Here is a 15250-nt window from a genome sequence, read left to right as displayed (position 1 = left end):
CTCCAACAGAAGTCTGATTCCTCTTTGGGGTTTTTATTTCTCACCTTCACTCCCAGCATTCGGATCCTCCTCCTCCTGGACTGGATTTTCCTGTTGTTGTTTCAGTTGTTGTTGTTGCTCCCTTTCTCTCTCCAGGCGCTCTCTCTTACTTTGGTGCTTGCAGGTTTTCTTGCTGGCAGAGCCATTGCAGGTATAAGTCTCGGGCGTGCCTCTGCTCTCAACGTCCAGCTCCTGGTTCTCTGCTTCCAGTTTCTTGGAATCTGGTTGGGTAAGATAAACTCCAGTAAAGGTCCCTGAATAATGGATTCCTGGCTCGGAAATATGATGATTTGTCCTACAACATTGTACTTGCATTTACATTATATAATAAATTATATTAATTGTTTTTGACTAACACCATGTATTTCTGTATGTGTGCATCCTTGCAAATGTGATCTAATTAGACACTACTTTGTAAAAAAAAAATATACATATATATATATATTTTTTTTTTCCAAGCAACAGTAGGAGCTTTTAAACTCCAAATGTGCAAGGAGTTGCTTCAAATTATTTACAGCAGTAATTTAAATTAAAAATAAATCACTTATTATTCAACTTGCACTACTTTGTGTTGCTCTACCACATAAAATCCTAAGAAAATACATTGAAATGTAAATGTGACAGAATGGGAACAAGTTCTAAGGGTTTTTTTCTAAGAGGTACGACCTTAAGGCTTAAACTCTATGTAAATAAATATGATCTACTAGATCAAATAATAGGTCCTTCATCATTTTAAAGAAAAGTAGTACAGCTCTCAAACAGATTTTCCACAGGAGACCAACCTTGATCGGTCGTTTCTTGATACGACGGTGCAGGTTTCTGCCAGTAGGAGGGTTGGAGAGGGAAGTAGAACGGTCGACCGATGCCGTACTGTCCTGTAAAGCAAAAATTATTTGCTAAAATCCAAATAAGTTTGTTACGGTGCAGTGCTTAGTATTAGGACTCCGACCTGGGAAGACGTTGTCCAGATACCAGGCCAGGACTCCATAGAGGACGGCATCAAACACCATCATGAGGATGGAGGTGAGGAAGGAGTAAGTGTCTTTCTCTAATGGGCTGGTCTGAATGTTGTTCCACTGTAGACCCAAACCTTGTTCTTCATACCGTGAAAGGTACTCTGTCCCAAAGCCAAAAGCCACTGGAGAGAGCAAGCTCTAGGAAAGCAAACAGGATCCACAAACAACACTAATTCAGAAGTGACACTAAAATGTCTGTTGATCCTACAGGAATGGGTTTGACACATTTAAACCAAACGGCATAAATTATCTTTAGTTCTGTTCTTGCAGGTGTTTCTGAAAGCTTTTAGCCATGAGATGTGTGTTCATAGTCAGCCAAAGGAAAGACTGAATGGTTTAGAAATACCTCCTACGCTCTCTTGAGTTTGCAAAACACCTTAAATAAAAAAAAAAAACAGTATCAAGAATAATAACCAAACATACTGCCGCCAATTTCATGTTCCTGGTGATGCGGTCCTGCCACGCAAAACACAGGATGTGAGGCAGGTAGAGGGTGAAGTAGATGATTCCACTGCAGGCAGCAGCCAGGTTGGCTTTGTTGAAAAACACGCTCATCAGGAAACACTGCATGATGGTGGTCACAGTGAAAATCAGCAAGAAGAAGAAAACAAGGAGTGGGTCGCTATAATTCAGCACCTTTCCGCCCTGCAAGAGAAAAAAAAAAAACATATTTTAAAACATATTTCACTCTAATACTGCCCACAAGAGGGCAGCATTACTCCCTTTAAGAAAAGAACTCAAAACAAACGAATGAAATTTCCACTTTTCACCAAGCGTCCTCTCACCATTATGATGGCCGTCAGCAGCGCCGTGCTTGCAGTCATGATGATGAGGCTGTCGATGAACCATGTGTACCAAATGACGCCGTTGTTGACCCCCATGGCTTTGAGGGTCTCTTTGAGACGCAGCTCCTTCTCCAAGACGATGCTCTTCACAGTCATGGACACTGAATAAATCCAGGCTAAGACCATGAACATGGGGAAGCAGCGGTTCAATGTGATCATGAAGCTGCGGAACAAGTGAAGCAGAAAAATTGATATCAAAATCCGTCTATCTGAGATGATTTTGTCTCTCCACAACAAAGAACATCTTATAACGCTTAAGGAAAACAAACGTTCACTGGAATTGTTCAATACACTAAAGCGTTTAATGAAACAAGAAATTAAAAAAGATTTATAATTAGATGCACAAAAGAATAACAGAACAACCTGGACTGTGGTCAGAAAACATTTTATAATCGGAATATGCAGCATACGTAATAAAATATACAGCATACACCAGGTGTTTACATGCACTGTGTTAAAACATAACGTTTTTTTCTCCTATTTTTACTTTTTGACATTGAATTTGACTAAACTTTCTCAATTTCAGGTCAGTTAGGACTAACAAAATTATCTGAATTTGCTAAACAGCAGAATAGAAAAAGACAAAAAGTGACAGAAGGTTACCGAAAACAAAACCGCAGAAGGGATTATTTATCTAGATGTTAAGAAGTATCAGAAGGAAACTTGAAAACACTTTTATCCGTGTGAGGACATTTAAAAAAAATCGTTTAACTAGTTTATTTAAATGGTAAATGGACTGAACTTAGTTAGCACTTTTTCCAATCATTTTGACCACTCAAAGCGCTTTACACTAGAGTCACATTCGCCCATTAGCACTCACACATTTATACACTGATCGGTAGGCAATTTGGGGTTAAGTACCTTGCACAAGGGCACATCGACATGGGGCAGCAGGAAGCAGGAATCAAACCTACAACCTTTCGATCACAAGACAACTACTCTACCCACAGAGCCACAGTCGCCTACATCAGCTGTATCACTGAAGATGGCTTAAAATTCACCTGTCTTATCCAAAGTAATTAACTCTTAGATATGATCTATGTGAAGGAATTAATCCTCAGTACTTCAGGAAACCCGTCTGCATATCTTTATTACAGTAGCCAAAGCACTGATGGGTCAACTCACAGGTCATCGACGTAGCAAGGATATGGCATCTGCTGAACGTAAACCCCCAGTGGCCAGTCATTTCCGGTGTGAAGCTTGATGATCCCATGTTCGATCATGTCTTGCAGGTACGCAAAGCCACCCCACAGGTACCTCTGGTCCTCGATGGGGTCCGCTCTGGGGCCGGGATCCCAGTACCTAAGACATATATTTTTAAATCAACTCAATTAAAACAGGAGGTTAAGAAGGTTCCTTTGATTTCTGATAGATATTTGATTAATTAAAAAAATCCCAAGCATTGATTTCATTCAAATATTTGCAACTAAAAGAAAATCCCAAAGCCTCTGGAGCCACATACGACACATGCGCATCCCCTTGATAAGCAGATAACTGTGAGACAGAGCTCTGTTACAATCTGATTACTCAATTGCATAGAGGCCGGACTCCCACTGGGTCCATTACGGCCCGCTGGTGAGCTGTAAACAGCTCAAAGTGCCTTGCGCTCCTGTTCATGGGGGATGTTGGCACACTGTCTGCCCATAAATGGGAGCTCAAACAAAACAGAAATGCGTATAAGTGCCGCACGTGAGGAGGATTAAAGGACGCATAATGAGTTTATGGTGAACCACCAACAAAGTTTGTGAGACCCAATAAAAGCAGCTGGTGAGGATTTTCCCTCTCAGCGAGAATGTGACAAGTATATATGAAATGGTTCATTGATGTGATGGCAACAGTAGGAAAAGCAACGAAAGGCCAAGGGACTGGATGAGTCTGATGCTGCAAGGCTGAACCTAAAGTCATATCAGTATTCTGCTGTTTAATATCTGGATTTTCTGTGGATCACTTACCTCAATATAAATAACTTTTAAGAAAATCAGTAAAATCACACAAAAGTCATTGGATGAATCTGATTTACAAGACACTTTATCTATACAAAACTCTGGTAAAGATTTATAAGAAGCCTGAAAATAAATTGATCTAAATTGCAAAAAAATAAAATAAAAAAATCAAGAAAATCCAACTATTACTTCTAGCCACAAACCCCTGAAAATCTTGCTGTTAGCAGAATCACATACTGGCAACCTTCAAATTCCTACAAACAAATGTATCTGATTTTTTATTATTATTATTATTATTCATTCCTGACTTGTTTAAGTTCATCTTGTGTCTGAACATTTTTATTTAGTAATTCACAATTCCCTGTTTCTCTGGAGCAAAAATACAATCAGACAAAGAGAAAGGAAAGACAAGAAAGAAAAATCATCAGAAAAAGAACGACTAACAAACATGCCCTTCCAGAAAGCCAAGTTTAGTTGATCTCCATGTGCCATAAAGATAAAGAAATTTTAAAATGCTTAAAGCAATTGTGCTGAGTTGTTATTGTCTCTATGTGCAGTGAGTTGGATAAGTAAAGTGAAAACTCTACAAAAAATGACCTCCTGGGGTCACTAAGTCTCCATAGAAACCAGTTAGATGTTATCTGCAAGCCTACTGGCTCACTGGGAGGCAAGGCAGGAAAAATACTTTTATGTCCCACCACCAGAAAACTTCTTGATTTTCTAATGTTTTTTGTGCTTTAACGAAAAGTCTTCACATCGTCTAGTGTGAGCCAAAAGATTAAGTGTTAGGGTGCGGTGGAGGATCAGTGATGCTGTGGGTCAATGTTATGGTATCATGAAGTCTGTCATGAAACTCAGGGAAGAGATGAGAGTAAATAAGAGGATCCCAGACTCTGTAGAGATCTGGCAAAAGGTGGTTACACAAAGTACCTTGCTAAATATGGATTTCCCTCACCATTTAAGTAAGTATAAAAGAAGCTATATCATAATTTCATTTTAATAATAAATGCATAAACACAACAATCTGAAGTTGTACATTTTAGGTACCCCATGTCTACAGAAGAAAGAAGATGAAGCTTTACAGACCTGTCTTTAATCTTGTTGGTCCTCTCCACTGCGTCTATGTCCATGCGGATCTTGTACTGGACGTGTCGAGGAACGCTTGTGGTCCAGGGATACACGTCCATGAAAACCACACCTGCCCAGAACTTGTTCTCCTCCAGCAGGTGCAAAGCCTGATGAATCATCTGGGACTCATCCGTGTAAGCCACAAACTTATCCAGGCTGACACACTGCAGAGACACACATAGTTGGGAAGACGACGATGGATTTGGTGTTGTCAAAGTGGGAAGCTATTGTTCAGATGACAGCAATAAATCTTTCAGATATAGCATTTTCTTGCTGTTGTTTTTGTTTTTTGTTTTTTTGTCCAGTGAAATGTACCAAACGCTGCAATATTTTTTTTTTCCTTGTTCCATTTGCTTAGCAGAGTCATGGTAATATATTTTTTACATAGGAAAATCTCCATTCGCTTATTAAATCAGACAACACACATATATGACATTTCTAAAGGATTATTGCCCCTGAGGTCAAACACTAACTGACATTAAACAGGTTTTGTAGAGCAGAATTGAACCTGCTTGTTCTTCCAGCAGTCAGCCCATCGATAAGCACCAGTGACCTACTTTTACTGGCAGTTGTACACGACCTATTCTGTGTTTGACAAAATGAGTGGCATGATTTACTTTTCTTTCCTCATCTTCTTGGCCCTTTTCCCCACACATTCTGGCTCAAATTATCATAATGTTTTGGGGGGTTTTTTCTCCAAAGAATCTTTCTCAACCTTTGGGTAATATTGTGTTCCTTATTTGTTTATTTTTGCTTGTATTTCTGTTTTTGATCTACGTTCTTGATATTTATCTTTATTAAAACATCATACTTGATGACTTTGAAGTTTTATATTGTTGTCTGATAGAGATCATTCTTGACTTGGATCCACCTAAAGATGAATATTTGTTTTGTCTTGTTTTGTATTTCTAAGACAATGAAATCTAGTGTCTTTCCTGGTTGTGCTAAAATATTATTTTTTCACAATGGTGGGTTTGATTTTTTTATCTTGGAAACCTTTAGGATCCATGGATTTTTTTTTTATTGTGTCTTTTTAATTCTAATTAATTTAACACCAAATACAAGAATCAAAGGCTAATACAACGCCTAGCAATATTTCTTATGGGGCTCAAATGGAATAGAAATTATTCATGGTCTTTAAATTTGAAAAGTGCGGTGTGAGTGTGTATAAAGTGCAAACAGGGCCATTCTGAAAATAATTCATGGTTTACAAATAATATCCGTTGCAATGATCTGTCTTTATCTTATTTATCAAATAGATCCGCGTGTTTGTGTTTTTATCGCATTAGATAAGCCCACATTATGAGGAAGGAAACACTGCAAACAGGTCAGGTATGAAATGTAAAGTATTGCTAAGGTTATAAAATAATATCACAGCCTTTGAACGTGTCACAAAGAACTGTTCAGCCCATAATTAAAAATAATAATAATAATAATAATAATAATAATAATAATAATAATAATAATAGTATGAGGTCAGGGGGTCTGAATACAAATGCCCAAACACCATTTCACATTTATCTTTTAGATAAAAGTGAAAACAATGAATCATTTTCTTTCCAGTTGTCAATTAGGCACAAGTTTGTGTGGTAATATCACAAAAAAATCCAGCTAAGGTACATATTTGTTTGCAGATATAATGTGACAAAACTGTTGGGAAGGTATTTACTGTTTGAACTTTACTGGGAGTTCTCCTGGTAACAGGGCATTTTTTTATTTCAGAAACACTTTTTCTTTAAAGACGTTTGTTACGCATTCTGTACGTATTATGCAAAGATAAATACGAAGATAAATAAACTGAACTCAGACATATTCATTACAGCACATATGTATGCAACTTTCACTTCATGCACTGTTCCTTCAAAGGTACAACATAAAACATGCATGTTTGTCACACGAAGATTTTGTCTCCAGCTCATACAGAATCTTCTGCATATGAAATGTCTAAAGTCTCCATCTGGATTACTAACCCGAGTTTCTATTCATCTTTATGGGAGTACATCAATGCTCACTCAAAGGTAGATGTAGGAGAAAGGCCCTCAGTGATACACATGTTCCAGTGGAGTTGTAGTGTGAGAAACATCCACTCCTGACAGAGTGAGGGGACTTGACGTTAGCTGCCACAGCCGCCCAATGCACCAGCGCTAGCTGACAGCTGTATCTAATTGGCTAAATTGCCTGGTTTGTTTGCAGGACTCTGAAGGGTCCTGGCTCTGAGTGCTGCGACAAAAGACAGATTTAGATTCCTGCAAAGATAGGACTCTTTCTAAAACCACAACCCTCAGCTCCTTTTAAATCCCACAAGAGAGGGATGGATTGAGTGAGGAAAGGAGGATAGACAGAGTGATTTGTTCACTTTATGAAGAAGAACAGGGGTTGGTTTCAATGCTGAGCTGTACACTGAACCACGTCTGAGCTCCTGAGGAGGGTGACTCATTCCCACCTACCCTCTACTTTATCACCGGCTCCACAATGGAGGCGACGGAAGGAGGCGACAGCACACTTGTTCTCTCCACCTTTCAGGGTGACGGACAGGAGAGAACCTATAGAGCTGTGATAAGTGGCTCCATCTGTCTGAAAAGGCCTTGCTGCAACCTGAAGGAGCAGCTCTGACCGACTTCTGCTTGTACAGGCAAATAGGAGTTATTTGCACAAATCCCAGCTGCAGCAACGGGGCTCCTTACCTCTCCGTATTGGTTGAACATGCGTATGATTTGGTCAGCAACGTTAAAAATATTCCGCCAGTCCAAGTTTGGCATCCCCTCCTCCCTGTCCGCCTCTGGTCCGTTGTGCAGAAAGTTGAGAATGTCTCTAGTTGAAAACGCGCTTTCCACCAGACTGTCGTCCATGAAGTGCATCACTGTTGGGTTCCTCAGGGTATCCTAGGAAAGAAACGGAATAATAGAGCCTCATTAATTAGTTCTAAAACATAGGGCTTATGTAGCACATGTAGCGCCAGGTTGAAGAAACTTTTAAGGGATTCTTTCCAGAGTTTAAGATTTATTCTGTGTATATCAAAAAATGTTTCCACCAAATGACCTCTACTTCTACTTCACCTTTTGGCACTTATTGTTTAACACGTCCAGTAAAAGTTGTGATCAGAACAACTGTCTCCGTACCCTGATCATGTTCATCTGGACGCTGTTGTTGAAGAAAGCCCAGAGCTGAGGTCCCACCTCCTCCCAGGCCTTGGCCATGTTCTGGAGCCTCTCCAGCTCCTCAAATGTTGTGTTAGCCTGGTCCCAAAAAGAAACAAGTCAAATTAGAGCTAAAACTAAAACATGTTTATCATTTGTTAAAAACACACACCAAGATGAGTTCCAGATTTGGAACAACAGAGCTTTGCTTTTCTTTAACTTTTATTTTTATTATTATTTATGTTTTCTTGATACAGTCACGTTAACAGGCTTTAATGTGAAGACCAGCACTAGTTAGTGCAAAATGTTAAAATGACAAAATGTTAACAAGTTCGTGGAGTGTAATTCTTTTGCGAGACTCTGTAGCATAAGTAACAGTTGCAGTAAAACCACATAATCTGACTGACGCAAACAGGTTTTGTTTGTACCTCTGGATGTCAGGCGAGGTCACGCTGTCTGGTTCAAGCTTTACAAGTTGTTTATACATCACAGAATTTAAATAAAGGACTGCAGTTGGATGTGTTTGGAACAAATAATAAGAACATGAGGTTTGCTGGTTTAAAAAAACTCAATTTGGCAGCCAGAGAAGCGCATTAACACCGACTTTATGAAACTTTGTGAACCCAAGAGGAGTTTTCTGGCAACGGATCACAGAACTGTTTGTGCTAATATGTAAGCAAGTAAGTAAGAAAACTTTATTGCATTTCTTTGTTTAGCACATTTCAATATATAGAGATTGCAAAGTGTGTCACAATTGCAATTAAAACAGGAAAAAAAATACCAAAAAATTGTACATGATCTTCACTGACAATAAAACAATCACTTTATAGTAATTTAGAAGCTGTAGAAACAACCAAACCAAGGTAAACTATAGCCTTTATTTGATATAAACTTTATAATCTTGGTCTTGACAAACTGCAAAGCCATAATCCACAAAATTTCTGCTACTAAAGCCCTTTTTTATTTGTGTGTATAACATTACAAGGAACCATTAAAACCTAGAAAGGATCTAAAAAAGAAAAAAAAAACAGTTTTAATTTAGACATGACTGGCGAACTAAGCGAGGAAGACAAACTAACTTCCTGTAACAGCTGCTTGATATTGATGTGTTCTGTGCAAAAAGCAATGGCAGAGACAGATCTATTTACCTCCTCCACCCACACATTCAGTTTATTAATCTGATTTTCCTCTCCCCCTGTAGCCTTTCCCCACTTATCCTTTACATTCAGATTCAGGCCAGTTTGAGTTGGGGGTTGAGCGAGTAGGAAGACAGTAAGAGTGTTGGAGAGAAAACAAAAACTGAAAAAAGAGAGAAAGGGTGTGCAGAGGAAATAAAAGAGGCGAAGGGTCAGGCTGAAGGTGGACTCTCTTACGCTCTTTAATATCTGCCGGACGGCCAGGGAGTCGGGCGTGTACAGGATCTTTCCCATCAGCAGAGGCTTGACTGAATTCCACACAATCTTTGTGACGGGGTTGGACTCCAGGGTCTGCATCAGGGAATTACAAAACGGAGCTGTGGGCAGAGAAAAAAGAAGGAATGTTGGAGGGCGGGGGGGGCAATACTTATTCCTAGAAGAAAATTACTAATAAAATACAGTTGGTTAAAGTGTGAGAAAAAATAAAGTATTATTGACACTTCTGCTGCAACCCTGAACTCCTTCAACTCAATTTGAATGTCCTATGCAGACACAAAATAATCATGTTTTCACTTGCTAAACTTTTTCACATTTTGTCAGGGTAAAACTGCAAGCTTCAATGTATTGGGACTTAAAGTAGTTCATAATTATGAAGTGAAAGAAATGTATTTTGAAAACAGTTTGTGCCTAGCACACGTATTCAGCTACCCTGAACCACCTTTGGCCTTCTGTGATTTGCTGTATGTCTCTATCAGCTTTGCTCCTCCAGAGGCTCCAGTTGTTCCTCATTCTTCTTTGTGAATCAGGTAAGACTCCATCAGATTTGATGCAGATTGCAATCAAGATTTTTTTTTTTTTTTTTTTTTTGCTGCAAATTCTGTTTTTTTATATATCTGAACCATTGCGTCGCAGATCTCACTGCATGTTTAGGGTCATTGTCCTGCTGGAAGGTGAATCTCCACCACAGTTTCTAGTCTTTTGCAACCTCTGAGTTTCTTCTGATGTCATCTCATATTTATTCCCCTTGACTTGTACGTTGTGTCGTTTACTCTGGATGGTGTTTTGTCATAAATGTTATCTAAAAAAACAACAACCAAATAATCCTTTGAGTCCTTCGCAAAGGAGCTGAATTTATAAAGATTTAATTATGCATAAATGGACACTATTTCCTCGTCGGTGACCTCTGGAGGCAATTGGGTATACTGGATTTTATTTAGGGGTATTAATGTAAAATGGGCCAGATGCAAGTACCCCTCTGCAATCATGTATATTGTGCATGTCTGTTCCTCTGTGACGTGAAGTCCCATTAAACACAACGGTATTTGCGGCTTCTCAGTAGGAGCTTTTCATTACATTTTATATGGAAGGAAGTGAGACGGTTCAAGTTGACTAAGAGAAGGACAAGCTGCTATGCATTTCTTTGTGACAGGAGCTTTTCAAACTCTCCGTTTAGTTGCAGCCCTTTCTTGTCATGCATGACCTTTTGAAACATGGAAACCAAAGAGGAAAAGAAACCCGGCTAATAAATGGAGCAATGTGGGCTTTTTCCAAGAATGCTCTTTCAGTTTAATCTTCAAGTTTTGATACGCAAGAATTAAACTGGGTGCTTACAGCACTATAAAAATATGCAAGTGCATTTCTTTGAAACAGACTTGGAGTAATAAAACGCCTTAAAATATCCTTGAACTGAACTTGTTTGTTTCCTCAAATCGAATTTTAGAAAATAAAAGCATTTTTTTTATATGGAAGAAAGAGCACAGAAAAGTTTCCTGAAAACTGATCTTTTCACACAGTAACACAATGGATGCGATCGGCCTGTTGACAAAAAGAGTTTAACTAAACAAATAGTTCATGACTTCTTTACTTACTAGTGGCGTCATCGTAGACATAGTTGTGATTTTTGCTGCCGTTCACCCCCAGGAACACCTTGTAGTTGTTGTCTTCGTACCAGTTGAAGGACAGCACCCTGGAGCCCCCTCCCTCTGGGTATCCGCAGAACAGGCTGGACACCCCGGACATCAGCTGGGTGAAGGAGGACGGACCCCCAGCTTGGAACAGAGAGGAGGTCACCCTGAGGAGATCCTGAGAGCTCTCTCGTTTCAGCAGCTGTGGAAGACACAAAAAAGGACAAATAGCCTTCATGTGTTCGCTCTGTTATTTACCGTATTCCTCAAGCAGCAGCGCTACCTGGACAGAGAAAATCTCCATTTTTGTTTGCTAACCTAAAATCAGGAATACTCTACAAATAGGATATTTCTTGTAAAATTAAATTTTTCTCTGAGTGGTCAGAATTGTATCGATCAGGACGCTGCAAAGACCACTGATATTCTCTGTAATGTAATTTATTTTGATTATCTTAAGAGCCGTCTGCACCTGCTGCTGTCCTCCTACTGTAAAATGGCTAACATAAAGCACATGTAGTTTCTATAGATGTGGAAAAGTCCACTCACATGTAAGCAAGTGCAGCAAATGTCATCAGATCTCTGTTTGTATGCTCCAAACTTATCAAATGACAGGAAAATATGATTCTACTGACTAAAGGGGTTTGCACAAATGTACATCGCATATAAAAAATATGTATTTTATCGAGGTGAATTATTTTAATCACTCAATATAAGTTTTCAAATAAAATGTTGGATTTTTTTTTTTCAAACTTTTATCTTTATGGTGTGAAATTATTATGCGAGATACATTTACTTAAAAATTCTTCTGAGGAAAAAAAATATATATTTTGCTATTGTCTAAAATAAAGCAAAGTAAGGTCACCTGAGCTCACCTGACCTTGAAGACATTTAGTATGCTCACCAGTGCTGGAAGGTCAGAGTAAATATCCTCCATCCTACACTGCCTTCACCAGGATAAATACATGTTTTTCACTCCTTGGGAATCTAAACAATTATTTCTGAGGCGTCTGACCTTTAACAGGTAATTACATTCGTGGTAGGGATATTTACGTTGCTCATATTCATTCATGCCCTGTGAGCTTCGTTATATAAACGATCACATGAAAACAATAGTTTGAAAGATAAGCAAACATGCTGCTCAGACGCCTCTCCTCACATGATGAGGATAGCCATGGGGACGGGCCAAATATCCTCCTATTGACAGGACAAAAATAACTTCATGCAAGTACAATCTTTTCCCCAATGTGCATCGTTTCCTCCCCAAAGCATTATAAGCTGGAGGACAGAAAGTTTTCCCTCCAGACATCACGTTGCTATTGGAAACTTACCCTTTAAACAATCTAATGCAAAAACAAATATTCAGAGAGGTAGACTTCTGAGGGTAATTACAATTAACCCAATTTTGTCAGCAAAATTCTCGAAAGTGATTTATTGCCATTTTCCATACAGCATCCTCAAAGCTGCACCTTGTAAAAATGCACACATGAAAACTCTCACACACGGTCTGACACGCCCCCGATTTTGGCCTTGCCAACTCCCTCTTCCTTCATTTTTTCAAATGTATTATTTCTCACACACACGCCGAGCTGAAAACACACATAGGTAATGGGGTAATGAGAATAGCTGGCTCGCCTTTCCGTCACCGCGGTGACACAAAAGGTCCCACCTACAGGATGTGTCACCTCGAAGGAATGTCCCTTTCCCCCCTCTCTTTCTACGGGCTACATGCACCTCCCACCAGTCTCTTTCTTTCTATCATCCCTTGCCGAAGTGTTTCTGGGATGTACTCCCTCCTGGGACAAAGAGAGAACGTGACGGAGCACACATCTCATCCCAGGTGTTTTAGAGGTTAGGATTTTTTTCTTTTTGAGCTTTCAAAAAACCTTTAGAAGCTTCCGCAATCTTGAATTGGCAGAAAACAGTAGAATTAGACAGAAAAGCAGAGTTGTTTTGCATCTCTCTCCCGTATCTGTTTTCAGAAAATCAGTGAGGCAATAGCAAATTCTGGTCAACCAAACATCCAGAAACACAGTATTCCTATTAGTTGTTTGAGGTTCTCCTGCATTCCCTCTAAGATGATGTTAGTTCCAATTGATAAAAAAACACAAAAATGCTTTCGTCACGGTGTTGCCGATACTGGCATATTGAAAAATAAATTACATGTCTATCAACAAGTTAATTATTGGGAGTTTTTTTTTTTTTTTTTTTTTGAGTGGTTGTGGAGAATGTTACTTTTTCTATTTATATTTTACTTTTATGTCAAACTGACAGAAAGTTTCAGTGTTCAATAAATGATCATGACTGATTATTATTAGTTCAAAATAATCAAGTTGTCGGTTACACTTTCAGTGTCAAGCGTCTGGTATGCCGATGTGAGTGACTCTTTATCACCACAGACAGCATGGGCAGAGGGGGATATTAAGCAATATTACTACTGGGCCATTGTGAGTACGCCATTTATAATTCTGATGTATTTTTTATGTTATAATTTTGTGCAGGATATTATCATTAATATTATTGTTAACTTGTTTATGTACATATATAAATATTTTTACACTTGTTGATCTTTTGTGTGAACCTAAATACCTTGATGCTGATATTACACCTGAATTTCCATATTTTTAGACAATAAATGCTCTTTCCACTCTGTTATATTACTGCAATACTTACGTTTTTTACAAGGCATGTGTGGTATACATGATATGTGATAGCTCCAACAAAATATAAAGATATGCACATTTTGAGTGACATACTGTGAGAACATTATAGTTGCTTCTTTTATTTGAATTGAACAGATACTGTACATATTTAGAGTGACCTCCATAAATGCCTGTGGGGCATCCTGGATGCGATTGGTAAGTGTAATATTTATACAATGCACTAGTTTATTCCAAGTTTAAACATGGCAAGGACTTTCATTAATTTTCATAAAGTATTACACCCAGTTCAAGGCAAACGCCTCATCTTTAAAAATTTGGGTCAGTATTGTTGAAAACATTTGGACTGGGTCATCCCTTGTGACTACCATTAGGAAGGTTTCGCAATGCAAAAACGTTCATTCAACTGGAATTAGTAGGTTTTTATGTTACTATTCTCTTCCTGGAATATTGTAGTGTTACATGAAAATGTGCTGTCACTCTTGCATTTATAATAAAGAAGCTTAACAGCCAAAAACTGGGGATGAACAACTGTGTTGAATTTGCAAACAGTTGTGTCTGCGAAGGCTCCTGAGGCCAATTTATTTCCATGAAACTGAATGAAAGTATTTTGAGTGTGCATGCCAAGGAGAAAATTAAGACAGAAGGGGTGTGGGATGCATGACAACATTTCAACCCTGTTGTATATGCAGTGCTTTTATATACTACAGTTCCTGTTAGATGTGCTAAGCCCATTTAGCCAACATGGGCATTAATCTTGCATTATTAATGGGCTCTTAATAGTTTAATTTAAAACTTTCATTTTCCAAGTTTGATATGATCTTATGAAGAACCCACTTTAATTTATTTTAAGACAAGATTATTCTTAATTTACTATGTCTTTAATGTAAATTAGACAAGGCCAAAGTTAAACATACAGACTCAAACATATACATGCTCTCACTAATATTTGGTAAAATACCCCAAAGTAAATTTCATCTGTGGCAATCTGGTACAGATTAAAAGGTGCATCACATGCTCTTATTTTACATTCATTTTTGGACGGGTCATTAAGTTAGATTTTCTAGAAACGATCATTTCTTTGTAAGAGCTGATCATTTTATTTTCCTGGCTCATTTCCAATTTTCTCTGGGTGGAGAGGTTATCAGTGCACATGTATTATTTAACTGCATGTGAAAACCACATGCATATAGTGTGCATGCATTCACAAGACTTTAGGTAGCCCTCTGCTTCCCATGACTTTACACACTACTAAGACAGATTGGTCACCTGCACATGTAACCCCCTGCATTATAGAGACCATCCCTCAGGCCCCTCTGGAACGACGTCTTAACCACAGAGAAGCGGAAAAGGCGAGTTTCCTGCAGAACTAAAAATACTGATGCCTCTGAACCCTGCATGACTCATGAGAAGAAGAGGACAAGCAGACGAGAGCGCAGAAGCAG

At 38.6% G+C, this 15250-nt stretch overlaps 1 protein-coding gene across 4 annotated transcripts in view; it reads right to left on the bottom strand.

Annotated features, from left to right (window-relative positions):
* The window catches only part of LOC106945323 (retinal-specific ATP-binding cassette transporter-like), a 49182-nt gene that overhangs the window by 24200 nt on the left and 9732 nt on the right, over nt 1–15250 (bottom strand). For 3 of the 4 annotated variants that reach the window (XM_015028923.1, XM_015028922.1, XM_015028924.1), the window contains exons 9-19: nt 11113–11350; nt 9482–9621; nt 8091–8207; nt 7656–7853; nt 4930–5135; nt 3026–3202; nt 1841–2063; nt 1479–1700; nt 989–1193; nt 822–914; nt 45–260 (exon numbers count right to left, since the gene is read on the bottom strand). In XM_015028923.1, coding sequence (XP_014884409.1) covers nt 45–260; nt 822–914; nt 989–1193; nt 1479–1700; nt 1841–2063; nt 3026–3202; nt 4930–5135; nt 7656–7853; nt 8091–8207; nt 9482–9621; nt 11113–11350 — 2035 coding nt within the window. The remainder of the gene's footprint in view (nt 1–44; nt 261–821; nt 915–988; nt 1194–1478; nt 1701–1840; nt 2064–3025; nt 3203–4929; nt 5136–7655; nt 7854–8090; nt 8208–9481; nt 9622–11112; nt 11351–15250) is intronic. The other variant, XM_015028925.1, reaches the window with a different exon arrangement.

This window comes from Poecilia latipinna, unplaced genomic scaffold (assembly GCF_001443285.1).
Source record: "Poecilia latipinna isolate Pla-1442-1.1 unplaced genomic scaffold, P_latipinna-1.0 Scaffold139, whole genome shotgun sequence".
Classification (NCBI taxonomy): Eukaryota; Metazoa; Chordata; class Actinopteri; order Cyprinodontiformes; family Poeciliidae; genus Poecilia; species Poecilia latipinna.
The sequence above is the reverse complement of the archived record's forward strand: the minus strand, read 5'-3'. Positions and strand labels throughout refer to the sequence as shown.